The 24,920-nt window shown below is 42.7% G+C and overlaps 1 protein-coding gene across 5 annotated transcripts in view; it reads right to left on the bottom strand.

Annotated features, from left to right (window-relative positions):
- Positions 1-24,920, bottom strand: part of tanc1b (tetratricopeptide repeat, ankyrin repeat and coiled-coil containing 1b) — a gene marked incomplete at its 3' end in the record, with an annotated part of 144,768 nt that overhangs the window by 20,106 nt on the left and 99,742 nt on the right. For all 5 annotated transcript variants that reach the window (XM_083776986.1, XM_083776988.1, XM_083776987.1 and 2 more), the window contains 7 exons: positions 16,486-16,717; positions 13,513-13,679; positions 7,714-7,992; positions 6,652-6,980; positions 2,901-3,009; positions 2,236-2,358; positions 162-398 (listed from right to left, as the gene is read on the bottom strand). In XM_083776986.1, coding sequence (XP_083633112.1) covers positions 162-398; positions 2,236-2,358; positions 2,901-3,009; positions 6,652-6,980; positions 7,714-7,992; positions 13,513-13,679; positions 16,486-16,717 — 1,476 coding nt within the window. The remainder of the gene's footprint in view (positions 1-161; positions 399-2,235; positions 2,359-2,900; positions 3,010-6,651; positions 6,981-7,713; positions 7,993-13,512; positions 13,680-16,485; positions 16,718-24,920) is intronic.

Raw genomic sequence — 24,920 nt, 5'->3', positions numbered from 1 at the left:
CTGAGTGGGTAGAGAGGCCATTAGGGAATCGGAAGGTTTGAGCAAAAGCTGAGCAAAACACTGAACCCCTAACAGCCTAAACCCTCCACTGGCCTGTACCCTCATCTGATCCATCTGAGCACCCATCTGCTGGGTGAAGTGTGTAGGTATATGTGTCTCACCTTGGCTCCCCTCTTGCACAGCAGGTTGACTAGGCCCAGGTGGCCGGCCGCGGCCGAGAAACACAGAGGGCTCATGCCGTTCTCGGACAGCACGTCCACGCTGGCTCCAAACTCCAGGAGCAGGGCAGCCATCTCCTGGTGGCCGAGGTGAGACTGGACGCACAGCACCGGCCCGTTGTTCAGCACCTCCGTGCGATAGTTCACGTTCGCGCCGCCCAGCATCAGCAGACGGCTCACCTGGTTGTCAGAACGACAAGCGATGACGACACAGACACATGGCCAAACACCCATATGTTTTCTTTTCTTCTTTTCATATTTTTGATGCCAAAGTGCAGATGTTGAAAGAAAAAAAACATTACTGATATGCCAATTATATCAGGAATATATACAAAAAACCCTTTATTGATAGTGTACAGTAGATAGGAAATGGGGAGACAGATCGGGGGTGATATGCAGCAAAGGTTGTCGGGATCGGGACTCGAACCCACGACACACTTGTCAGGCCGGATTAGCAGCTACGCCAGCCGTCTGGGCTGATTGTTTTTGACTAATTCTCGAATAGCTTTGTAAAGTGTGATGCATTATATCATACTGGTCTTGAAATCTGTTCAAAGCTCACACACAGTAAAGTGTGACATTGACATTGTGACGTGGAATACAGTAAATACTGTATTCCATGTATTATTGACTGGGAAACGAATAATAATTGCTTGATCAAGCAGAGCTGTGGAGTCAATTGAGCATTAGAAACAGCAAATGGAACTGGCTGTACTGTATGTAGTGGAACTGCGATGGCATAAATTAACAATATTTTTCCCTTGTGTTCCCAGAGGAGGACAAAACAAGGCCGCTCTGTGAGGGATGCTCCATGCATCCAACATAACTCACAGAGTGGGGGTGGGCAGCAGCTGATGGAGCCCCACTGTAATACTAATGTTAATGACAAAGAAAAATATATCATCGTTTCGCTTAAAGCCAGAATACATCATTACGACATACTAATGGCTTTTTCCTGGAAAAGGCCAATGATTTTCTCCCCTCTGCAACAAAGTGGGGAGGTACACATGTGGCCAGCAAAATTAAACATAAAAAAGGAATAACAAATTGCAGGCTCTACCATTCACGTCGCAGTTGTTTATTAAATTACCGATAGTCTGAAATAGCCTCATCCTCCCTGCAGAGAGCACCAGGGATGATCCATGGATCATGGAGCTAATGGCAACTAGGGATGCACCGATCCGGCTTTTTGGCATTCGATACCGATTTCGATACATGGGGGTCCAGTATCTGCCGATACAGAGTACCGATCCGATACCCCCCACAAAGAAACGTAATAACCTATTAAGCTGTATGGCTCACTGTGTGGAGTCTGGAATCATTATTTTGTGTAAGGCAACATCAAGGCTTGACTTAAACATTACTTTCCCAACTTTGTAAAACAAAATGTAACAAACACAGATATAAATGCACTGAATTATTTATTAAATAACTGTGCAACAATTAGACCAGGTTAATATGTGCGCAGGCTAGCCTGGCTGCATTCCACATGTTATACTGTCAATACTACACTGCTGTGTCACAGAGGAGGTAGAGTTGTTTTCATACTGTAATTACACATAATTATCGGATCGGATCGGATCGGATAATGGATCGGTCACCGATCCGATACCCGATCTAGAATTTTAGCCTGGATCGGCGCCGATCTCCGATACGAGTATCGGATCGGTGCATCCCTAATGGCAACAGAGCAAGATGCATCCATTTGAAACCAGTGAGTATCTCCATGTGGCTCTCACTCAGCGGCGGCGTTCATCAATCCCACGATTGCACGCTATACCTTGATTGCTTCCAGCAACACACATAATAATACTTATCGTAACACACAGCCCACAACCATCAGCGGCATTAGCTTTACAATCTCCAGACAGTGATTAGACGTTTGCCCGGGACTAGTTGAAATAGTACAGGCTCACAACGCGCCACTTTTACGCTTTACGTGTTGTTCAGCTCGTGGGTCAGCTCCTTTTTGGCATGCGACACTGTCGTAAACAGTAAAAACATTGCTGGGCTTCACCTTGACGTTTGGCGTGTACAGGTTCCTCAGCGATGCTAGCGCTGCCGAGAGGCCGTCAGCACTGCAGCTGATCCACAGAGCCTGGAGCACGCTGGACGACACGCCTGTCCTCTTACTCAGGCCCTGCAAATGATCACACACACACACACACACACACACACACACACACACACACACACACACACACACACACACACACACACACACACACACACACACACACACACACACACACACACACACACACACACACACACACACACACACACACACACACACACACACACCAGGTTAACGCAATGCACCCAAGCATATTTATGCACATACTGTACATGAAATGCAGAATCCTGAATGTCAATTTAACTCTTTTTATTTTATCTTTAAAAAAAAAGAAAGTGAAATACTCCAGTAAACACCTCAAAACTGTACACCCATTTTGACCTGAGATCAGATTCTAAAATGTCTTCTACATCCTGACAGTTTTCTGAAAAAGCTATGTTTCTATGTCAGTGGTTCTTCGATTTAAAAAAAAATAGCAGACCTACAAGCTCGTTGCGCGCCACTCGGTGGCGCGCTATGAGCTTGTAGATCTGCTATTTTTCCAATAGCTAAAGCATAACATAGTGCAGTACAGTTTTCCACCTCTCTGGCTAGCTGTACAGTACCTTGAAGATGTGTGCCTTCAGGATGTGGTGGCCCAGCTCCATGGTCTGTTGGCGGTTTAGCTTCCCCTCTTGGCGGGACAGCATGAAAGCCATGAGGGCGTGGCCACTTCTGCTCAGGAAACAACAACACAAAGGTTACTCACGTTATTGTTCCCAAATCTAGAGACCATTCCTTCTTCCCACAATGTATCATGCCATAGACCTTTTAAATTCCCCACTTGCATTGTTCCTGACTTGTATCGATTCGTTCCCGTAGTAGGCCAAGCACTGGTCTAGTCGTTCAAAGGCTGCAAATTATAATCTTACCAGCTACTCTATGACTTCCAGAGCGTTAACAGACATTATTTTGTCTACTACATGTTTTTGTGTATCAAATATAACATAGAAGTAGATGCGACTGCAGGTCGCATTTACTATGAATTCTACGTTTTTTTGTCCGTCAGTCCGTCAGTGTATCACTCAAAATCCCCTTACATGGGGACAGCCCCATATATGGTGCCCAGGTCTCGTGACATCTCGTGACATCAGTGATGTAGATCCCTGATGTCATGGTAAATGCGACCTACTGTTGCAATTAGCCCTTCTCTAAATCCCACCCCAAAAAGCGATTGTCCAATGCCAATCTAAATAGTTTAACAACGGTTGTTATGCAGGTCAAGCTTTCTTTGCTGCCAACGTGCCTATTGGACAAGGATGGGTTGGAGAGGGACTTAGTGAAGGGCTAATTAAGCCCATATATGGAGATCCCTGATGTCATCAATATTGGCCAGCAACTCTACATCTGACCTCAAACCCTTGGATATATGACAGAACCTGTTCTGACATTCCATAAGTTGATCCTTCCCCATCCATCCTTCCTCTTCGATGTCTCCCTTTTGAGTGATACCTGTCCATTCAAACTCTAGACGGGCCTACCCTGTACACTGAAGACACTCTCCATATATGGCCAGTACAGAATTCATTCCATATGTTGATCTGACCCCCCATGCAAAAGCACCAGTGCTCGCCTACCAGTCTGCTGTCACCCAGGCATGTTTTAGGTTGATATTCTAAAAAGTTAAAGATGAGTGTTAATTTCTTTTAATTTGCTGCTTTCTTTTGTTTTAACGATTTTAGCTATTTTTGACAAGGGGGCGGGGCCTTCAAACAAAGGCCTAAAGGGGCTAAAGCAGCAAATTAAAACAAAATTAACACTCATCTTTTACTTTCTCTAATAACCTAAAACATGAACCTTGGTTGACCAAAAAAAATCATTATGTAATATGTTAAATGTTTTAAGAAATACTGGTGATATCACATCACCACTCTCATGCTCCTGGGCTGATTGCATTCTTCTGCCTCGCTCAAAATTGAAGTATTTTCACTGAAATGTTTGTTACACTCTTGAGCGTGAAGGGAAATGTGGCATCATTATGAGGCGTTATTCCACAAAGTGCTCTTCTGATTAGTCTGCAACTGTCGTCTAGACATCAAGGACAGAGAATACAACTGTTTACTTTTCTTTCTTTTTTCAGCGCAAACTCATGGAAGCTCATGTGGAAAGCAAAGCAAATTAGAGTACTTGTTCAAATTTCATGTGGGTGCAGTGCTTGAATTATTCAAAACAGTGGAGTGAGTTTGCTACTTGGGAAAAAAAGAAAAGGGAACCCACTGCTACGACTAAGGACCTAGGCCTATACAGTGTAACCCAGTGGTTCCCAAACTGTGGTGTGGTGTAACCCTTGTGTGCGGGCGCCTTCTAGGGGGTGCGCGACATGAAAAGGCTAATGGTTTTATATAAAATATATTATTAACATATTATGCCAGAATATATATATACAGTATGCAGAATATAGCCTATGCTGCATATACTGTATATGCCATATTCAGGTTATATATGCATATATAAATAGTTAATGTATGTCTCTATATAGCTTACCGGTATGCAATTTATATTTCCATGTGGGGGGGGGGGGGGTGGATAAGTTGAAACAAGTGAATTGTTCTCAGTCAATTCATACTCCCATTACATTATTAAATTTGACATTAAACTAATTGTATGACTATTAACAGCTGTTCATTTCACTGAAAAGCACTACCAAAAAACAAAAACCTGAGAAGACTTTGTTAGCAGGATGTACAATGGTGACACTCCTTCAGCTGCTGATAAATAACCAGAGCTTAGAACCAAAGGAAGACTTGACATTCCACCTTGATAGGAACATAACTTCAGCCATGCAGCTTGCAGCAAATGTCCCTGTAGGCGTTCAGCGCTGGTAACAAACCAGAAGATTAGAATAGATCAGTGATTGAGTTACGAATAGCAGTTGATGTTTCAATTTCAAAACAAATACCCAGCACACAAGAATGGATGCTCAGTTTCCTCTCGGGGCTCAGGATCATCTGTGTGTGGCTGCCATTGTTCTAGAACCTGGCCGGGTCTGCCTGACATTTCTTTCAGTTAACATTCCCTCCAGTTAGCAATAATTTAGCATAGACGGCGATCTGGGGCCAAAACAGAAGGCACAAAAAAGGCAGCATTGCCGCCGTGATCTAGCGATAGAACCATTCATATACTAACCGGGAGGTCAAATTAATGTATTATTAAGGTCCTAACATCGTCCTTTTCCTCATTCTGAACCCACTGTCTTGAGAAAACCTGTTGTGATTTGGTACTAAAATAAAATTGAATTGAAATTGTGGCAGAAGTGAGTCATCCTATTACTCGACAACATTGTTCTTTTCCACTCATGCTGAGTTTGAAACAGCACTACACGTCACAGCCTCCATTTGCTATCAACCCTGCACTCAACCAACTCTTCAACAGATGTCTGAACAACTTTAAAATCAGTTACATCAAGTTTAGAAAGACACCAATCGCACATGATTATAGACTTTTTAGGATTCTTTAGGTTAACTTGTATCTTTTACATAATTATTGTTTAAGGAAAGCTTTGCTGCTATTTTTTGCCACACAATTTTATTGATCTGCTCTCATCAGAAACAATGGGATTTAGATTGAAAATCAGCAACGCTTTCCTTTAAGCCAACATTTGTAATACATTTTTCCATGGGGGGATTATTTGTGCCTGTGATGAACTACATACCCTTGGAATTATTGCTAGACCTACAACCAATCACTCTTACAATGCCTTTTTTGTCTTATGTACAGTACCATATTTTGTCAGTGCTTTTGTTTTATGGACACTGCAGCTGTTAACCTGTCCTGTGACATTTTGTACACTGCTGAAGGGTCTGTATGTGGAAAAAGACGTAATGCCGTAAACTCGAACGAGAAAAAGGAATCACACAATGTTATCGCCTGCAGCGCTGCAAGGTGAAAATGGGAAATCTGTGGGCGCTGCAGGCGTGTTCTCTCCTCTGTGTCATCAGTGCCCATGCCCTAGGTGGAGTTGGCGAAAGGGCCTTTCTGTGTGGAGTTTGCATGTTCTACCCGTGTCCCCTAGGGTAAGTACCCTCACAAAAAACATGCAGTAACCCCGGTCTCTAAAACTCCTGGTCAGCTGGGGCGCTTTATGAAGGGGAACTGGTTGGAATAACGTGTGTTGGAAACTTTCCCCTGGCAGGTGAAAAGAAGCGGCTTGGACTCCTCATGCATTGATAGAAGCGGCTTGGACTCCTCATGCATTGATAGAAGCATGAGGTCAGTCCGTTGCTCTCCCCAGGTTGGCAGAGGGAGTGTAGCGCCCCGCATTACACTTAAGACAATTGACACTGGGTGAAAGAAATCGTGCAAATGGGAAATCTGTACCTGGGGTCGCAGAGGAAGTCGGTGCTCTCTCCATCGGCGCGCCACACCAGCCACTCCCGGAAGGAGGGGTGGCAGAACATGCGCGTCTTGTCCCGCCGTCGCACCAGGAAGCAGGAGAGCAGCTCCATGCGCTGCGTGAAGTCCTCCCACGGCAGCGTGCCGCGCACGCAGCCTGCGTTGACCGCCGTGTGCAGCTGCTCGTCTGTCATGGGGTGCAGCGAGGCCAGCGCCACGTTGAGCACGGGCAGCGAGCGCTCGAACGCTGCGTGGCTCGCGAACTTCATGTTGCACTGCAGCTGGTAGAGCTCGGCCAATGACACGGGCACCACCTTTGTGTGGTCGTGGAATAAAGCAAAATAAGATCTCATGACTGAACGTTTATGAGTGATGCTCGGGAATTGTCATTCTTTGTTGTTGCTGTTCCAAATGACAGCCAAACAACCGGTTGAAGAAATCACAGATATGAGGCTTTAAACCTTTGCTTTTATCACATTTCTGAGAACCTTCATATCTATGGAAGATGCTTCTAAAAACATGTATATGTACAATTAATATTCTATTGCTAGTTTGATCAGTTCAAATAGTCGACTGAAATGTATTTTGGCGGGACTTGATGGCGTCGTGATGACTGATTTTAGACTTGGTAACATGCTGAAAATAGCGTGACGCGTTGCGAGCTAGCTTGTTGATCTGCTATTTTCAGCATGCAACCAAGCATGAAATGACTTATCTTTAGTTCTCACTTCTCCACTAGTCCCTCCTTAAGAGTCTTCAGAAGCATTAATATTTTAACCACGCGGTAACGATGATTTCTTTAACAAGCCGCTCACATCGTCGCATTGTTCAATCCAGCTCAATAAGAGCCGTAATTCAGAGAAAAACGGCTATAAAGATCAGCGGCCCCAGTGTTGTGTGTGGTTTCATGAAAAACACGTTAATTAAGTCCCTGGCGTTCAATGAGTTCATATTTAGTCTTGTTTTTATTCTTTGATGAACTTGTCAATGTATCTAAAGTCACAGTTATAGTTTAGTCCTCTTTTGTCAACAAAATAAACACTGTACCTTGTAGCCAGCGCTCTTGATGACCAGGTGGCCTCTCTCAAAAAGGTCCAGGGTGAGCTTGAGGTACAGGTAGGAGCCCTGGCTGCGGGAGATCAGGTGGCTGCTCAGCTTGCCCACCACCACGGGGTCCGCCTTCCCGTTGAGGCTGATGTTGTTCAGTATCTCCTTGCCGCCGTTGATCCTGTACTGGATGTACGCGTTGAGATCCTCGTCGATCTCCTTGTTGTCCACAAAGTCGTCCAGGGAGATCTTACAGAAAGGCAAGAGGCTGGTGATCTCCTGCAGGAGGAAAAATACATAAATAAACAAAAAACAAAGAACAAGGTCATGAGATTAGGACAGTAATAAAACCGAAATTACATTCGAGGAGCAAACGGCGTGCTTAAAGGACAAATGTATTTTTTTTCAACCACGGTTCATGTTTTAGGTTGTTATTAGAGAATGTAAAAGATGAGTGTTCTAGTAGGACTATAGTGAATAATACATTTTAAAAAAATGTAAAAGAATACACATTTTGCCCCATGCTCGAATGCCTGTCAAAAACAGCTAAAATCCCTAAAATGAAAGAAAGCAGCAAATGAACACTCATCTTTTACTTTCTCTAATAACCTAAAACATGAACCTTGGTTGAAGAAAACGAAAGTTGTCCTTTAACCTTCTCCTCAAAGCAAAAATATACGCGAGGCTCGTCAAAGGCTAATGCTCTTCGTGTCTGAATGTTAACGAGCATTTTTTAAACGCCCGTATGACCATCTAAATCGTTTCTCTTCTGACTACACAGTACAAAATTGGATTCTGAAAGTAAAAGTCAGCACTCTGTTCAACGTGAGGCCGATTGATTGATTGAAATATTTATTATTATTAACAGTTTGCAGAATTACAGTACATTTAAAGCACAAACTCACAAAGACTGTTAACTGTGAGTGGACGACCCAATTAAGCATTACACTTGTTTACAAGAGGGTCCACCATGTTAAATTCATCAAAACATGTACACGTACAAATAGACACTTCTATATAGTTAAAGAACAGAACAGGAATTCATCATAAAGGAAGCAAAAAGGGAAAAGGAACATATACACTGAGGGGAAAAAAGGGGGGATTCAGATTTTACGGGGGCCAGTTTCGAATTGCAGCCGTCCGTAGGTGCCCTTCCTAGTGTGTGTTCCATTGTTATCTGGTGAACGGCGGCCAGCAGCACGGTCACCAGCATCTACTGCGTCAGAGAGTTATCCAACCACTGCAGACACCACGTGCAGTGGTGGAAAAAAGTACTCACATTCTTCACAAGTAAAAGTATTAATATTGCAATATAGAAATACTTCATTACAAGTAAATGTCCGGAATTCAAGATTTACTTGAGTAAAAGTACAAAAGTATTGGCATCAAAATGTACAGCTTGGCCGCCAGGATTTATGGGGATTAATGGGGACTCGTGGAGTGGGCAGGCAGCAGCGTGAACCCTGAAGCCGCACGCTTCAATCTCCATCCTAGGGTTCAGGAAAATCAATGCGCCATAATCCTCCAATTCCTGGCCTGTCTGAGGCTATAGAGAAACATTGCCACGGTGAGATAACACCTTCTCCTCCTCGTCATCGTGAAAAAGGGACGGCTGGGGTGAGACGCGCGTGCGAAGACACGTGCACACGCAGGCACACATGGTATAATCTACAAGATGGCCCACGGTGTCAGTAACACCTTAGGATACAGGTGCAACATCCAATATGATGGAGCCTTCCACCTCTTAGGGATTTGTGAATCAACACCAGATCACCTCGCCTGCCGGGCTTCCTGGGGAAGTGTATCGTTATGAATTGAGGAATGTTCAAAAACAACCACCTGGTGTATTGCACAAGTTGCTGCCCTGCTTCCACCACCACGTACATGACTGATTCAGCCTTCTTACTTTTTATTTCATGTGATTTCTGACGTTGTTCGGTATGTTCGGTTATTATGACATTCCCAGAATCCCCTAGGGTTCATGTGGTTAACTACTTTTGAGGCCAGTTGCTGTCCAACTTAGCCCTATGACATCCCTTTACCATGGCAGGGCGTTACACTCTACAGACAGGTGAAAACGATAAAAAATAAAACTATTTTCTACATTCACCTGAATGTGAAATGCGGATAATATAACCACTGCGATGACTCATCTTATCCACGGAACCTTGCCACAAAGAATTTCAATTCCCTCTTGCGGTCGTGGGGATAAACAAATGAGCTGTTGCTCCATCTATGGTGTCGAGCAGGCTCGCTCGCCTTGTGCATACTGATGGGCAGTGCACCAGGCCTGGCTTCTGAATGGGCATTAATAAGTACAACTCTGGCTGTCTGTCAGCCAAGCTGACACATCATGTGGACTCAACGTATAGTCCCATCCTCCCGTCTCCTTGACTGGTTAGAACTGGTGTTACTCTTACTCAGCCGTCTCGTTTGACCCGGTTGACGATGCTAGTATATTTCCGATTCTTCTCAGAACTCACACTTTGTTGAGGGAATACACTGCAGAGGGCCAATTTGTGACAGGAACACACATGCATGCCACATGAAGCGGTTTCATCTTTTACATGTGTCAGAATCTGCCCAGCCTGGTGTCAGTCAATGAGGGGGGAACATCAAAGATCCATGCCAGATTCCACTGGAGGTTTGTTAGCGAGATTCATTCACTTGGCACTGTCTGGGAACTGCAGTGTCACATTTTTGTTGAGAGAAACATCAAGTCAAGCTAATCTCATTGAGCAGATGCCTGATAGTCCATTATAGTGTTGTGTTTTACAGCAAATTTATCTTTTCAATAATTTTCATTTAATTTTAGTCACATTTTAGTCATCTGGAATGTTTTAGTGTGATTTAGTCAACTAAAATGTATTTTGGCGGGCCTTGATGGCATCGTAATGGCTGATTTTACACTTGCTGGAATAGCCAATCTATAAACTCACAACGCGTCGCACTGCGACGTGTTGTGAGCTATTTTCAGCATGCAACCAAGCATAACAGTTATAAATTGTCTTTTAGTTCTACTGGATCTCTTCTCCACTAGTCCCTCCCTGACATTTTAGTCTAGTTTTTAATTGACGAAATTGTCAGAATATTTAGTCTTAGTTTTAGTCATCATAGCTTAGTTTCTATTTTGTTTTTATTTAGTCTTTGTAAGCGCCCTCAGGTTATGAAAGAATTAGAACGTGGGTGGTCTCAACGGGTGTCTTTATTTGTCTTCCGGTACAGGTGAAGATCAGGGAACACCGTGAAAACTACAATAGAAATATAAATACTGTTACAATCATGATATTTTCTCATAGTCTTCATCAACAATAAAATCTGTAAATTACATATCACTTTCAGGAGTAGACCAATAAAGTAACACAAGTTCATAATATACCAACTGAACCATCAACCCACAATACAATTAATTAGACCTAAAGTAAATGAGTGCACCCAAAACAGAACAAACAAATCATGTACCTCGCTCCGCTAACTGAGGGGCTAAAGGCTGAGTAGAACGCCACCTTAGACTTCAACATCACCAAACGAACTTGGGATAACGGACACAGCAAAGGCAGGCACTGTAAACAATATGAACAGGTTCGCTTAACAGTCGACCAACGCTACACACATCTAGCAGGTTAACGTTGCACAATAGTATAAACGTGAACACTGCAAACAAAACATACCGTCTGGCATACGCTGCTCTCTCCTGTCACTGTGTCACCGTGTCACTGTTTGTGTGTGAATGAATGTGGGGTGCGTGAAGCGAGCGGTTTTAGGTGCGTGCCCGTATGGTGACAGGGCACTTCAAAATAAAAGGTAACCCAAACATACAAGATGTGTCAAAATAAATAAATCCCAAAGCAATAAAAATAAACAAATCAACTTCAAACTAAAATAATTGAAGTTAAAACCAACAAGTGTCCCCTGACACTTACACTCCCACCAAGTCATGTTATAAACATTCTGAAATAAACATAACATGATTCACAAGGTCGAAGAGGTTTTACAGGACGACTTGTCCAATCATTCACTCTCCAAGAGAAGAACCAATTTCTGGATTGGCCTTTCAACGGTTTGGCGGACAGATCTTGCTTCCCCATCGTCAGCTTGACACGACGCACCAAGCCATCGTTTTCTGCTGTGGCGTCAACCACTCGTCCTAGGTGCCACTGGTTTCTAGGGAGAACTTCTTCCTTAACGATGATCAAGTCATTCACTTTAAGGTTGCGCCTGGGAGTATGCCACTTCTGCCTCGTAGAGATGTTGGCGAGATACTCCCTTTTCCAACGGCTCCAGAACTGTTCAGTGAGATATTGGACTCGTCGCCACCTTTTCCTGGCGTATACATCTTCCTTTACGAACTCGCCAGGAGGTGGGAGAGCAGCCTTGGGCTTCATCAGAATGAGGTGGTTTGGAGTTAAGGGTTCTAATGCCAGGGGGTCATTTATTCCATCTACGGTTCGCTTGCCGTATGCTAACGCTCAGTGCAACTATTAGCTTGTCATTGACTCCCATGTTAGCGCGGCGGAAAGAATGACTCGTATCTCCTAATCCAGGGCGCTCTCCGTGGTGATGAATGGATCGATATGCTGGCGCTTCATTTCTGCTCATCATCCGTCTCTCCCGCAAAATATGAACGCTTTTTGGAGCGTAAAACAATATATTAAGATGATCGGGGATGTGAGGTCCCTTTGTAAAGTCAACTTTCTTGTGTTTCCTGTTTCATGGCTTTCAAAGTAAAAGCGATCAGACAACTCTGGCACTCTATAGCCTTTATTTTGAAGGCACTTCCTGTACTAAATGTGTTAAGCGAACCTGTTCATATTGTTTACAGTGCCTGCCTTTGCTGTGTCTGTTATCCCAAGTTCGTTTGGTGATGTTGAAGTCTAAGGTGGCGTTCTACTCAGCCTTTAGCCCCTCAGTTAGCGGAGCGAGGTACATGATTTGTTTGTTCTGTTTTGGGTGCAATCATTTACTTTAGGTCTAATTAATTGTATTGTGGGTTGATGGTTCAGTTGGTATATTTCTGTTATGGACTTGTGTTACTTTATTGGTCTACTCCTGAAAGTGATATGTAATTTACAGATTTTATTGTTGATGAAGACTGAGAAAATATCATGATTGTAACAGTATTTCTATTTCTATTGTAGTTTTCACGGTGTTCCCTGATCTTCACCTGTACCGGAAGACAAATAAAGACACCCGTTGAGACCACCCATGTTACAGTGAAAACTCGCTCCGCTAACTGAGGGGCTAAAGGCTGAGTAGAACGCCACCTTAGACTTCAACATCACCAAACGAACTTGGGATAACGGACACAGCAAAGGCAGTTTTAGTCGACGAAATCAACATTAACTCCAAAACAACATAAGCCCTTAACATGTTTTTGTGGGTGGGGGGATAGGGGATTGAGTTTTATTTTCATATTTTATATGTCTGTTTAATACTTGCCCCTGGGCTTCTGTTACAAAAAAAGAAAACACCTCTATCTCCCTTCCTCAATCGTTCCACTTCCTCGTCCACCACCATTACATTTTCTACGGACCATAACAGAACCGTGGACCGTTTTTTTTTAACACACAGCGAAATGATCCGTGATTATTAACGGCCGGGGGTGTGATCGTAGTGGAGATAAATATTCTGTGACTACTTGAAAGGTATGGAAATACAAAGAATTATAATAATAATCAATTTAGACAAAAACGTACATTTCTAGCAACAATGGCGCCACAAAGTTTGTTTCTTTGGTTCCTTACCAGCAAGTTGAATCGTACAGTGACCGCACCAGCTTGAGCCAGGAGGGGAACTTACCAGCAAATTGACTCGTACAGTGACCACCAGCTTGAGCCAGGAGGGGAACTTGGCAATGATCTTGGTGATGAAGGAGGCGATGGTGTCGCCGTAGTCTGGCTTGTGGAACTCGGCTTCGTTCAACCCGTCTATCAAGATGATGTGGTCATCTTCTGGGATTTTCCTCTCTGGACACAGATAAGATAGATACCGTTATTATTAATTTAATTAACTTAATTTTCAGCCCTGTTGAGAACTCTAATCTCGGTTCCTAAGAACTAAGTGGCTGAACCACCAGACCCTTCCACTACACTTTTAAACCCAGACTTCTACCCACAATGCTAAACTGACTAATAACTGTAGATTGGCTAGATTTTGCTTACAACACTGCTTTAATACTAAGAGTGTCACTGGGGTTTTCACATTCCTATTCTGCTTTTAAGTAAATGTGTGGACTGGTGTGTTTTAAGAATCGGCACTGCACAAGGCCAGCTGTGCTGAACGGTTACGTGGGGAGAGAGACGGTGGGGCTCTGCACCGCGTAGGGCAAACAGTGTGCACACTACAGCAGGGGCCTTTTCTATGGCTGATCTAGCACTCGGCTTCAACACACAACTCAACCGCCTGCTGGAATGTCGCATTAAAGATTTGCTCTGCAGAGAAGGAAAATGTTAACCACTTAAGCTCTATCTTGCCAGTTGTTGTAATGGTGTCATACAGAGAAAACAGCATATCTACAAGCTCACGACATGTTGTGTGCATAATGGATCTGGTATTTTCTCTATTTCTCTACACGTTTTAAATATGTTCACCCATGACACATCCAGTGGAGGGAGCGATGTGAGGATGTGGACCCAACATGTTTCATCCTAGTGGGCCATGACAAGCAGTCGACCATGCACACCTACCCTATAGGGTCACTCTACTAGTCACTCTTGTGAATGATGTAACTTGCGATAAATAAGTACAGTGCTATACTTTGCTTTAACACGGAGTGTGAAAATGGAACCATACAGGCCTATTCATACTCCAGTTTTAGGTGATAAGGTAGGTGACCACCAAAACAGAGAGATGTGTTCGGCTGAGCGATGAGTCACTTGCCACCGACTTTACAAATGGAGAAATGTACAGGACTTTTTACTGTGTAGTTAGCTCATCTTGCATGCATCTTTTCTAGAGGGGATGTTCACTCCAGCTGCCTGAATTACACATTCCCTCCTGGCTCAGCTTGGAGATAAACTATATAGCTGCAGCAAACACATTCCATTTTCATGTGCACTGTCAATTAAAATCAGTACAAAAAGAAAATAATCCACACTGCTCGTCTCAACACAAAGCAATTACCTTGGCACTGTGACTGCAGCCAAGCTGTGGCTTGAGGTTTTGTATTCCCAGTGGTGGAAAAAGTACTCAAATGTCTTACTTAAGTAAAAGTATCAATACTGCAATGTAGAAGTACTCCATTACAAGTAAAGGCTGGGAATTCAAAATGTATTGGTATTTGGTAGTATTGGCATCAAAATGTACTTAAAGTACCAAAAGTAAAAGTGCTCAAATTATGCAGAATGTTCAATTTCACAAGTTTTGTAAGAATAATCAGAATCTACAAAGTAAATAGTAACTAAAGTTTTCAAATAAATGTAGTGGAGTAAAAGTACAATATTTGGATCTGAGATGTAGTGGAGTAAAAAAAAAATATTGTAAATTGGAAATACTCCAGTAAAGTACAATTACTTCAAAATGTTACTTAAGTACAGTACTTGAGTAAATGTACTTAGTTACTTTCCACCATTTTCCACCACTTTGTGATCTACACAAGATCAGCTTGCTATTTTCAACAAGTGTAAAATCAGCCATTACGACGGCATCAAGGCCTGACAAAATAAATTTTAGTCGACTAAATTAACTGTAGATTTAGTCGACTAAAACTAGACTAACTCTAAAACATTCCAGGTGACTAAAATATGACTAAAACTAAATGAAGTTTTATTCCAAAGACTGACTAAACTAAAATAGAAATTTGCTGGCAAAAACAACACTGATTGGAACTCTAATAATGCCTCACTAAATGACTTGTAGGGTGACTGTAACTGTATGCAGCCTTCAACGGTAAACAAAGACTCAGGGATTCTTGTTAGTATTGACACTTCAACAAGTACCTGCTAAGTAACTGCCACAGTTTACAAAAGGCCCGTGAGGAAATCACAAAATAAATAAAAATATATAGCAAAATAAAACTCGGCTACACTAAAGAACACTGTATATTTCCTGTACTGTATATAGCATGTCACTGCTCGAAGAAAAGCCACAATGACGTGATCTGTGAATTTAAAGGTGATTTATTCTTCTTCTTTGTTGTAAAATACGTGTTAAATAGCTCTATATGCTGATAGCAATACTGATTGCTATAGTTTGATCCGTAACCGGTGTAACAGGTCTCTCCGGCACTTTAGTAATCAGAAATACAGTTTCAGGTCAGGATAGGGAAAAAAGAGTGGATATTTGTTTCCATTTACTAAAGACCTGGAGAGACAGGGGACCCCTGTTATGGAACAAGCATTCTATATACAGTATGCTGTGGGGCGGCGGTTGTTCAGGGGTAGAGTGGCCGGATGGCAACCACAAGGTTGCCAGCTCGAACCCGGGCTCCCCCAGAGATAGTGTCGAAGTGTCCTTGAGCAAGACACTGACTGAACCCCAAATTGCTCCTGATGTGCTGGTTGGTGCCCTGCATGGTTTCCGCCGCAATCGGTGTATGAATGTGTGTGTGTGTGTGTGTGTGTGTGTGTGTGTGTGTGAATGAGTGAATGTAAAGCACAATCTATGTAAAGTGCCTTGGAAGGCGCTATATAAATCCACCATTAACCATTTATTATATAATAATGAGTCCAATCAAATATTGAGTGTAAATGACATAACCTTTAATAAAACGTCTTGTAATAAAGACACCTACAGTGGTCAAACCCTGGGAAGCGGTAAAGCACTGTGTTGTACCTTTACGGAGGTTGGCGAGTGGCTCCAACACGCCCCTCCGGAAGGCAGCCATCGGGTCCTGGACGCAAGAGCGGAGACTGAGCATGCTCTGTAGGTGGGGCTCTTTCAACAGCAGCTCTCGGTATGCGCTGAGCTGGTGTGCTCTGCACAGCAGGGCGGCGATACTGTGCACAAACTCGGGTACCAGGCATGTGTAGGTGTTATCGGCCTGACAGTAGTGATATGCCACCACCTGGGAGACAATGGGAGAAGAGTATTTTGTTAAACGTAGTTGTTAAATGTAGCTTTAACCCTCTAAGACCCAGCGTTGCTTTTTAGCAACAATTTTATTTAATTTAATTACTAAATTATTATTATTTCTTTCTGTTCTTTTTTCACCTAAACGTCATCAGTGATGTTCATTGCAATGCCATTTCAATGCCATTGGTCATGATATTTGCATATAAATACCCCCCACAGAGGCTGAAATTCACACAAATAAATAATGTCTGGACTCAATTTTGAACATTTTTTAACCTAAGACTTTTGACCTTTACCCTAATAAAAGTAGGTAAAATAATTGTAATAAATGTTTTTTTGTGATCATTAGAATGTCTAGAACATGTTTGATTAATTATTGTGAAAGATATCCCCAAAATGTAAATTATTAATTTATTATATTATTATATAATTATTATACATTTTTCATCAAACTTTATTTTTTTTAACATATGTTTTAGTCTTAGTCCTAGTAGTACAAAGTAGTAGTAAGGTTGAAATCTATTTTTTGCAAGTAGAAATTAATGCGGGTGTTAAACACTTTTACCCATTGAGGTCGATTCTACAAATCTACAAAGTCTTCAAAATCGTGACAGTTTTCTGAAAAACGTATGATTCTGTATCAGTGGTGCTCAAACTTTTCCATGTCAAGGAGCGCAACAATTATACATGTTTGGCCGCCGACCCCCATCTGAAAATATGTTGTTCCAGGAACCCCCCAGAAACAAATATTTCAGTTAAAACGTTCGCTGTGAAAGAATACATATTCAAAGATTTGCACACGTTTTCACGATAAAATAATAATAGCACATCTACAAGCACACAAAGCTTCATGATGTGACGCGTTTCAATGTCTCCACCAGGCTGAAGGCATGGGGAGAGAGTATGCTTTGTATCTGGTCCATCCGTGTGTAATCTACAGCGGGGGTTCTCAACATCTTTGGCTGGGGACCCCCGAAAATGCGTTGGCCATGTCTCGCGACCCCCGTCCTATTAGAGAATTGTTATGAATTCAGAATATTAAATTATCAAAACGGTTATTACAAACATTTGTTTGAATGATTGAGTTATAGACAGAGCAGGTCCTTTGCTTTTTACACATTTTTCACCTCAATATAGTCATGCTTATTATTATTATTAATTCCTCCCCACACACATGTCTGTGTTGTCACTGTTGTTGTAACCTATTGACACACCTGCCAGTGAGGAGCCCCCACTGGGAGGACGTACCCCCCACCCCCCTACCCCCCACCGGCTTCCCTCCACCGAACATGGGCCAACTATGTTCGTATAGAATAGATGCTCGACAGAGCCGGATGCACCGCGGTGGATTAAAACCCCCAGACTCACTGGTAAGCAGTGAAGCACGTACTTTACCCTTGACGTTGTCAGTTATTTCTACAATAAAAACGTTCACACTGGTGGTTCTCTTTCCCCTGGAGGAAGTTATGCTGAACTGCTCATGAGTGAACACAGACTGAGGTAATAATGATGGGAATGGGAATTATTCTTTTCACTGTGAGGTTTATTTATTTATTTTTTGTCGATGGGTTCCCAAATTGAGCTAAAACAAAACACAATTGCAATTCCACTGTTGCCAGAAATGAGACAAATGATGTCAACACACGTTGAAGGTCAATGAAAACAAACGGCAGCAATGCAGCTGTTGCGTCAAGGAGTCCGAAACGAGGTGCACACACACACACACACACACACACACACACACACACACACACACACACACACACACACACACAGTAGTGAAGATGACTGTGAAGTTTGCTTCATTATTATTATTTTTTTTTTTTTAAGATATTTTTTTGCGGCTTACGCCTTTTATTGATTTTTGAAGGGACAGACAGTAGGCTGACAGGAAACGGGAGAGAGATGGGGGGATGACATGCAGTAAAGGCCGTGTCGGGTCCGGGAGTCGAACCCGCGGCACACTGCGACTGGATTACCAGTCCGGTGCCCAGACCGTTACGCTACGGCCTGGGCCAAGTTTGCTTCATTATTGGCTTTAGCCACAAATAACCTGCACAGCTGTTTGTAGTGCTGCACCATTAAAGATTTTCTAAATATAGGCTTGTTTTAAACCGGGCGTTTCATGCAATACAACAGCCTTGTATACGCAATAAGCCATGTCTAGCCTCATCCCATTGCAGCATTACTATGGAAATCTATATGCACATGTAAGGACACTCAGTTCAGTAAAGGGATAGATCTGAGACTGCTGCAGCTTGACCTTGTCTGGTGGTGACCATTGATAATTCACAACCTCCGCAAACTCACAATTTCCCTCCGGCCCGGTTGAGCCGTCTTTGATCCACCCTACTCCGCCCACATCACAGAACGGGGATGACGAACGAGCCAAGCAATGCCTTGCCACCTCAGATAGCCTCGACGCAACCCGCGAGTCCCAGACCAAGCTCAAAAAGAAGCAACTACTACAGCCACTGAACAGGTTTCTGCGCCGTTTCACGGACATACGATTTTGAGCGGAGGCAGGGAGAGAGATGGGGAGGACAGAGAGGAATACGAGGTGCCCTGGGGACAGGAGACTTTGTTCTAATTACAGTGGTGTAAAGTAACTACGTACATTTACTTAAGTACTGTACTTAAGTACAATTAGACTTAACACCAATTTCCAATATTGTTATCTCAAATATTGTACTCGCAACGCGATGCATTGTGAGCTTGTAGAACTGGTATTTTCAAAAGATTGTTATACATTTGAAAACTTCAAATGCACATTCTGCACAATGAGTACTTTTACTTTTGGTACTTTTAAGTACATTTTGATGCCAATACTTATTTTTACTGAAGTACACTTTGAATTCTGGACTTTCTCCTTGTTAACAAAGAATTTCTATATTGCAGGATTCATACTTTTACTTAAGTAAGAATTGTGAGTACTTTTTCCCACCACTGTCTAATTACAGTCCAACCTGGAGGAGCTGACACACTTCCCCGGGGCAGCGGGAGGAGATAGATGGAGCCGGTGACCAGCAGCCTCCACTGCATAGATAGATAGATGGAGCCGGTGACCAGCAGCCTCTAGTCTACTGCATACATATATAGATAGATGGAGCCGGTGACCAGCAGCCTCTACTGCATACATAGATAGATGGAGCAGGTGACCAGCAACCTCTACTGCATACATAGATAGATAGATGGAGCCGGTGACCAGCAGCCTCTACTGCATACATAGATAGATAGATGGAGCAGGTGACCAGCAGCCTCTACTGCATACATAGATAGATAGATGGAGCAGGTGACCAGCAGCCTCTACTGCATACATATATAGATAGATGGAGCCGGTGACCAGCAGCCTCTACTGCATACATACAGTATATAGATAGATGGAGCAGGTGACCAGCAGCCTCTACTGCATACATACATAGATAGATGGAGCAGGTGACCAGCAGCCTCTACTGCATACATAGATAGATGGAGCCGGTGACCAGCAGCCTCTACTGCATACATATATAGATAGATGGAGCAGGTGACCAGCAGCCTCTACTGCATACATATATAGATAGATGGAGCAGGTGACCAGCAACCTCTACTGCATGCATAGGCAACCGGGGGCCACATGTGGCCCCCACCATCACTCAATGCGGCCCGCAGGTTAATATCGGAAAACTGATACATGATTAATTTCAGCTGTTACAATTCCAAACATGTAAACATGACTTCAGTCTGTAGCTTAATGACTAGTATTAAAAAATATGTATGTCCAATGTATTTTAATTTAGTACATAAAGATGCATTTGAAATTAAATAAATATAAAATATAAAAATATAAATATAGTGGCAATCTCCATTGTCAAAGTTGCTCCACTGCATGGCTCTAGCTGCTGCCTCAGCCGACCGTTTCTAACTGGCTGGGACACTGCACCCTGGTCTCCAAACACCATGACGGTTTTCAATTGTAGAGTTGCAGTGCAGCTCATAGTTTGACAATCTGGCATCTGAACAAAATAGCAGCCACTACTCTTCATATAATTCCTAGGACGTCTGGAGACGTCTTGGGCACAAGTTGTGTTCAAATCTAAATCTAACATAATCCTGCGTATCCCTAACATAAATATGTAGTTGCAATTATGAGATTTACAGGTTAAAAACAAAGTATTAAAGACAATCTATCACATTAGGTTAGATCATGGGTTCTCAACGGTTTTGGCCGGGGAGCGGGGACCCCTGGAAATGCTTTGGCCATGTCTTTTGGTTTATCTTTTTCAAACATAAAAAATCCATAGACTTGGCTTCTACATGACGACACGAGTTGGGTCCTGTTTTACATATTTTCTGAAAGCCAGACGTTGGAGGGGCTAGCGCCCCTCAAAAGCTTGCATGTAATCTTCAGTGGGTTCGTCGTTCTTCCGGGTCCTTGCAAACGCCCCCCAGCCACTGCGTTTAATACTGAGTTTTATAGTTTTACTGAGGTTAGGGTTAGGTTAGGCTGTCAATCACAGCGACTGGCCAATCACAGCGCACCATCTACTCAAACACGCTGAAGATCCCATGCTCGCCCCTCAAAAATATGCACGGCTGTGCCATGGTGGAATGTATATGTATTTTTTGTGTATGTGTACCGCACTATAGGTAAAGTGTCAGACATTATTCTGGCCTATATTGTACACAATATTGTGATAGAGAGATGTAAGCACAAGTGATTAGACTTGCTGGGCATTTCTGCCTGACGCACCTCCGACGGTGCCATGGTGCTGGCTGCAGGGTCATCAGCCGGGAGCCACCCTGGAAAGTTGGCTAAACAACAGACAACACATTGAGTCAAACTAGAGTTCCGGGACGCTTTGCTGCCATCACACCTGTGCCTACTGTGCTTGCAATGAAGTTGTCTGTCCGTGTCCCTTTTGTGCACATATACTGTATGGAGATGTCAGTTTCCGTCCGTCTGTATTCCTGGACTCCGATCTACAGTATGGTGATTTCTACGCTCCCTTTATAAATGATGGCCTCTGTCACAAACAGAATTGGCTTTGAATTGAACACTTTCACAATACAGATTGTAGGATGCAAAATGTCTACTGCAAAACGGCAACAGATGTGGGGCTGTGACATCATGCAAGAGTGATGGATTAAATTAGGTTTTTGCATTTGCATATACAGTACTTAGTGTCCCAGCAGAGGGATATCAGAGACACTGCAGTGAAAGGCTACTTTCAGATCCGACCTATATACAGACCACTACCTCATCAATGAGCCATGCTGGAAGTATTTGGTGAAAGACACCTTACGGAATAACTTCTGCAGTGCAACTGCAGTACAGCACTTCCTCGCCTGCTGTGCTTGCAATGAAGTTGTCATTGAGAAAACAACGAAAGAATCTGGCTCTGCAATATCAATGAGATATTGAACTTGCAATATACCATAACATATAAGTGCTTCACTCACTGCCCCAGTTATGAGGGCAATTTCAAATTTCACACTTGGTGTTTTGGGAGGCATGTTCTCATGTCTGTGAAAAATGAAATAAATGAATTACAAGCGAGATGATGTCTTGCGTTGTAATTTGCTGCCCTATACAAACATAAAAGTCCATAGACTTGGCTGGGGACGGGGAATTTATAATTATAGGCTCTAAACAAACTATTAAAATTCCATGGCTGGCCTATGACTTAATTTCGGAAAGCCATGCATGCCATGCTAGCGCCCCTCCAAAAAAAATGAAGCACTTCCCTTTTCATTTGAAAGAAGCTGCTCTGTGCATCAGTATTCACACATCACAGGAACAGAGCTCCTACGATGGAGGGCCTGTTGGATGGATGCCGTTATAATAATTGGCTGCAGGGATGCTGCTTGGGTTTCACAAATGTCTGGATGTGCTTCAGTGGCATGAAGCAAAGCGAGCTGTCTGGCAGTGGCACATCAACTACCAGTGGTGGAGAGTAACTACTACATTTACGTACAAGTACTGTACTTTTACTTCTATTCCACTACATCTCAAGAGGCAAATATTGTATTTTTACTCCACTACATTTATTTGAAAACTTTAGTTAGTGTCATTCAAATAAGATCTGGTTGCAAAAGGGGTGAAGTGGCCCTAGGAAAGCCCAGAAACATTCAACTTCAAACGCAATGTATAGCACAAATCCATTCAGTATTTCATATGATCTCACTGTACGGAAGGTTTATTATCAGTCCAGGTCCAGGGACGTGCAGAGAATGCTATAGAGGCAGGGGCTGAAATTCTCTAAAAGGGCACTTTTGGCCCAAGTTGGCCAAAATAGCAGATCTAATAGTAGATCCGCTATTTACGGGGGCGCAAGCCTCTTTAGCTACTGAAGGCTTACAACATGGACTTCTACAGAGAGGACAAATTCTCTCAATGCAAAATGCTGCATTCGAGTTCAGGAGAGTTTGGAAAAAGGCAATTATTCTGAATGCTGCGTTCGGATAAGGCATGGAAATGGGGGCATTTGCATTTATTTCACAAACAAATCCTCCATTTGTGGTCTGGAGAGGGCAGTTTTTTAGAGACGGATAAAAGGGCAGGGCCTCAAGCCCCCTTTGATGTCTATGTGTGCACGTGCCTATCTGGGAGACGGAAGGTTCTCAAACTCCTCTTGGCTGCTTGTCGAATTGCCCTTGAGCAAGACGTGAAAACTGCTCCTGATGAGCAGCCTCCGCTGTCGCTATGTACAGTAACTGCCATTGATGAATTAATGTGAATTACATTGTAAAGCATATTAGAGTGCTCGGATAGACAAAGTATAAACTGCAGTTGTTTGCTATTTTGAAGTTCCATGCCAAAGCCACACGAGGCGATCACATGAATGCAATTTTGAATGCTAGCTTTGAAAGCCCAGTGTTGCTGAAGTCCTATAATTATACAATTTCACTTTCTCTCTACTCAGTTATCAGGAGGTATAAAATTTCCCCAAAAGTTTCAGCTAATTGCTAAAAGGTATACAGCTATATTGTTAATCAGGCAGAAAGCTGAGCAGCACAAGAGAATAGATATAAACAACGGTATCCGGAGAACTCGCCAGTTTACAAACTCACCCGCATCGAAATGTTTTCATCAATGTCTTCATCGTTATGCTAACATGCTGTCTTCATCAGTGTAGTATGTCAAAGCCACAGATGTATTTCCAAAGTGATCACATTATTTTGTGCAATTAAATGGTCAGCTAATCAATGATAAAAAGTTGAGTATGTGAATACCAATGATAGTAGGCATACCAATTCAGGATATTGTTCACTAATGAATTACATTGTTTCGGTACTTTGGCGTTTAAACTTTAGTATTCCTACTTCATCTAGTGTAAACTCTAAACCACTATCCTCTCTCTCTCTCTCTCTGAGTCTGTAAACTGGCGAGTTCTCCGGTATCAGTGAATGGCAGATGATGCCACAGGAAGGGAACTTCTTGGCATACAAACAATGAAAAACTAAATATGATGCCAGGGAAGTTGCACTGATGTTTAAGAAAACCAAAAGGCACTTTACATAGATTGTGCATTACATTCACCCACCATTCACACACACATTCATACACCGATGGCGGAAGAAACCATGCAAGGCACCAACCAGCCCATCAGGAGCAATTAGTGGTTCAGTGACTTGCTCAAGGACACTTCGACACTAACTCTGGGGGAGCCCGGGATCGAACTGATCCAGCCACTCTACCCCTGAGCCACCGCCGCCGCCATACATATCAGGTCGTTTTCTTTCAGTGAGCCAGAACGATCCAGAACAAACGACCAGACATAATGTGCTCGTATTGCAATAAATGTAAACATTTGTGGTTGAATGGCAAGAATACTTTGGGTAAACAGTGTTTGTAAACAATGTTTACCCCATCTGAATAGCTTATGTGAGCATATTAAAGAATAGCATAATAATGAATTTTAATGAGAAGAATTATTATTAATTCTAGCTCCCAAAAGACTACACATCTCTGTGCTTTATTGTCATAAATTGCTCCCTTCTCTGCCATATGAATCTAGTCATAATTACACAATCAATCATAATTATTTATGTAATTCACATACATTCAACTGACAACCCTCTATTGTCAGTAAAACGGACCTACATTTCTATTTTCTAGGACTGCTTTTTTCCAAAATGTCTGCAAAGAATTGCCGATATAAGCTCACCTTAGGCTTATGTTCCCCACCGAATAGGCACAGCTGGGGTTAATTTAG

This window comes from Protomyctophum parallelum (assembly GCF_964188405.1).
Source record: "Protomyctophum parallelum genome assembly, chromosome: 11".
Taxonomy (NCBI): domain Eukaryota; kingdom Metazoa; phylum Chordata; class Actinopteri; order Myctophiformes; family Myctophidae; genus Protomyctophum; species Protomyctophum parallelum.
The sequence above is the reverse complement of the archived record's forward strand: the minus strand, read 5'-3'. Positions and strand labels throughout refer to the sequence as shown.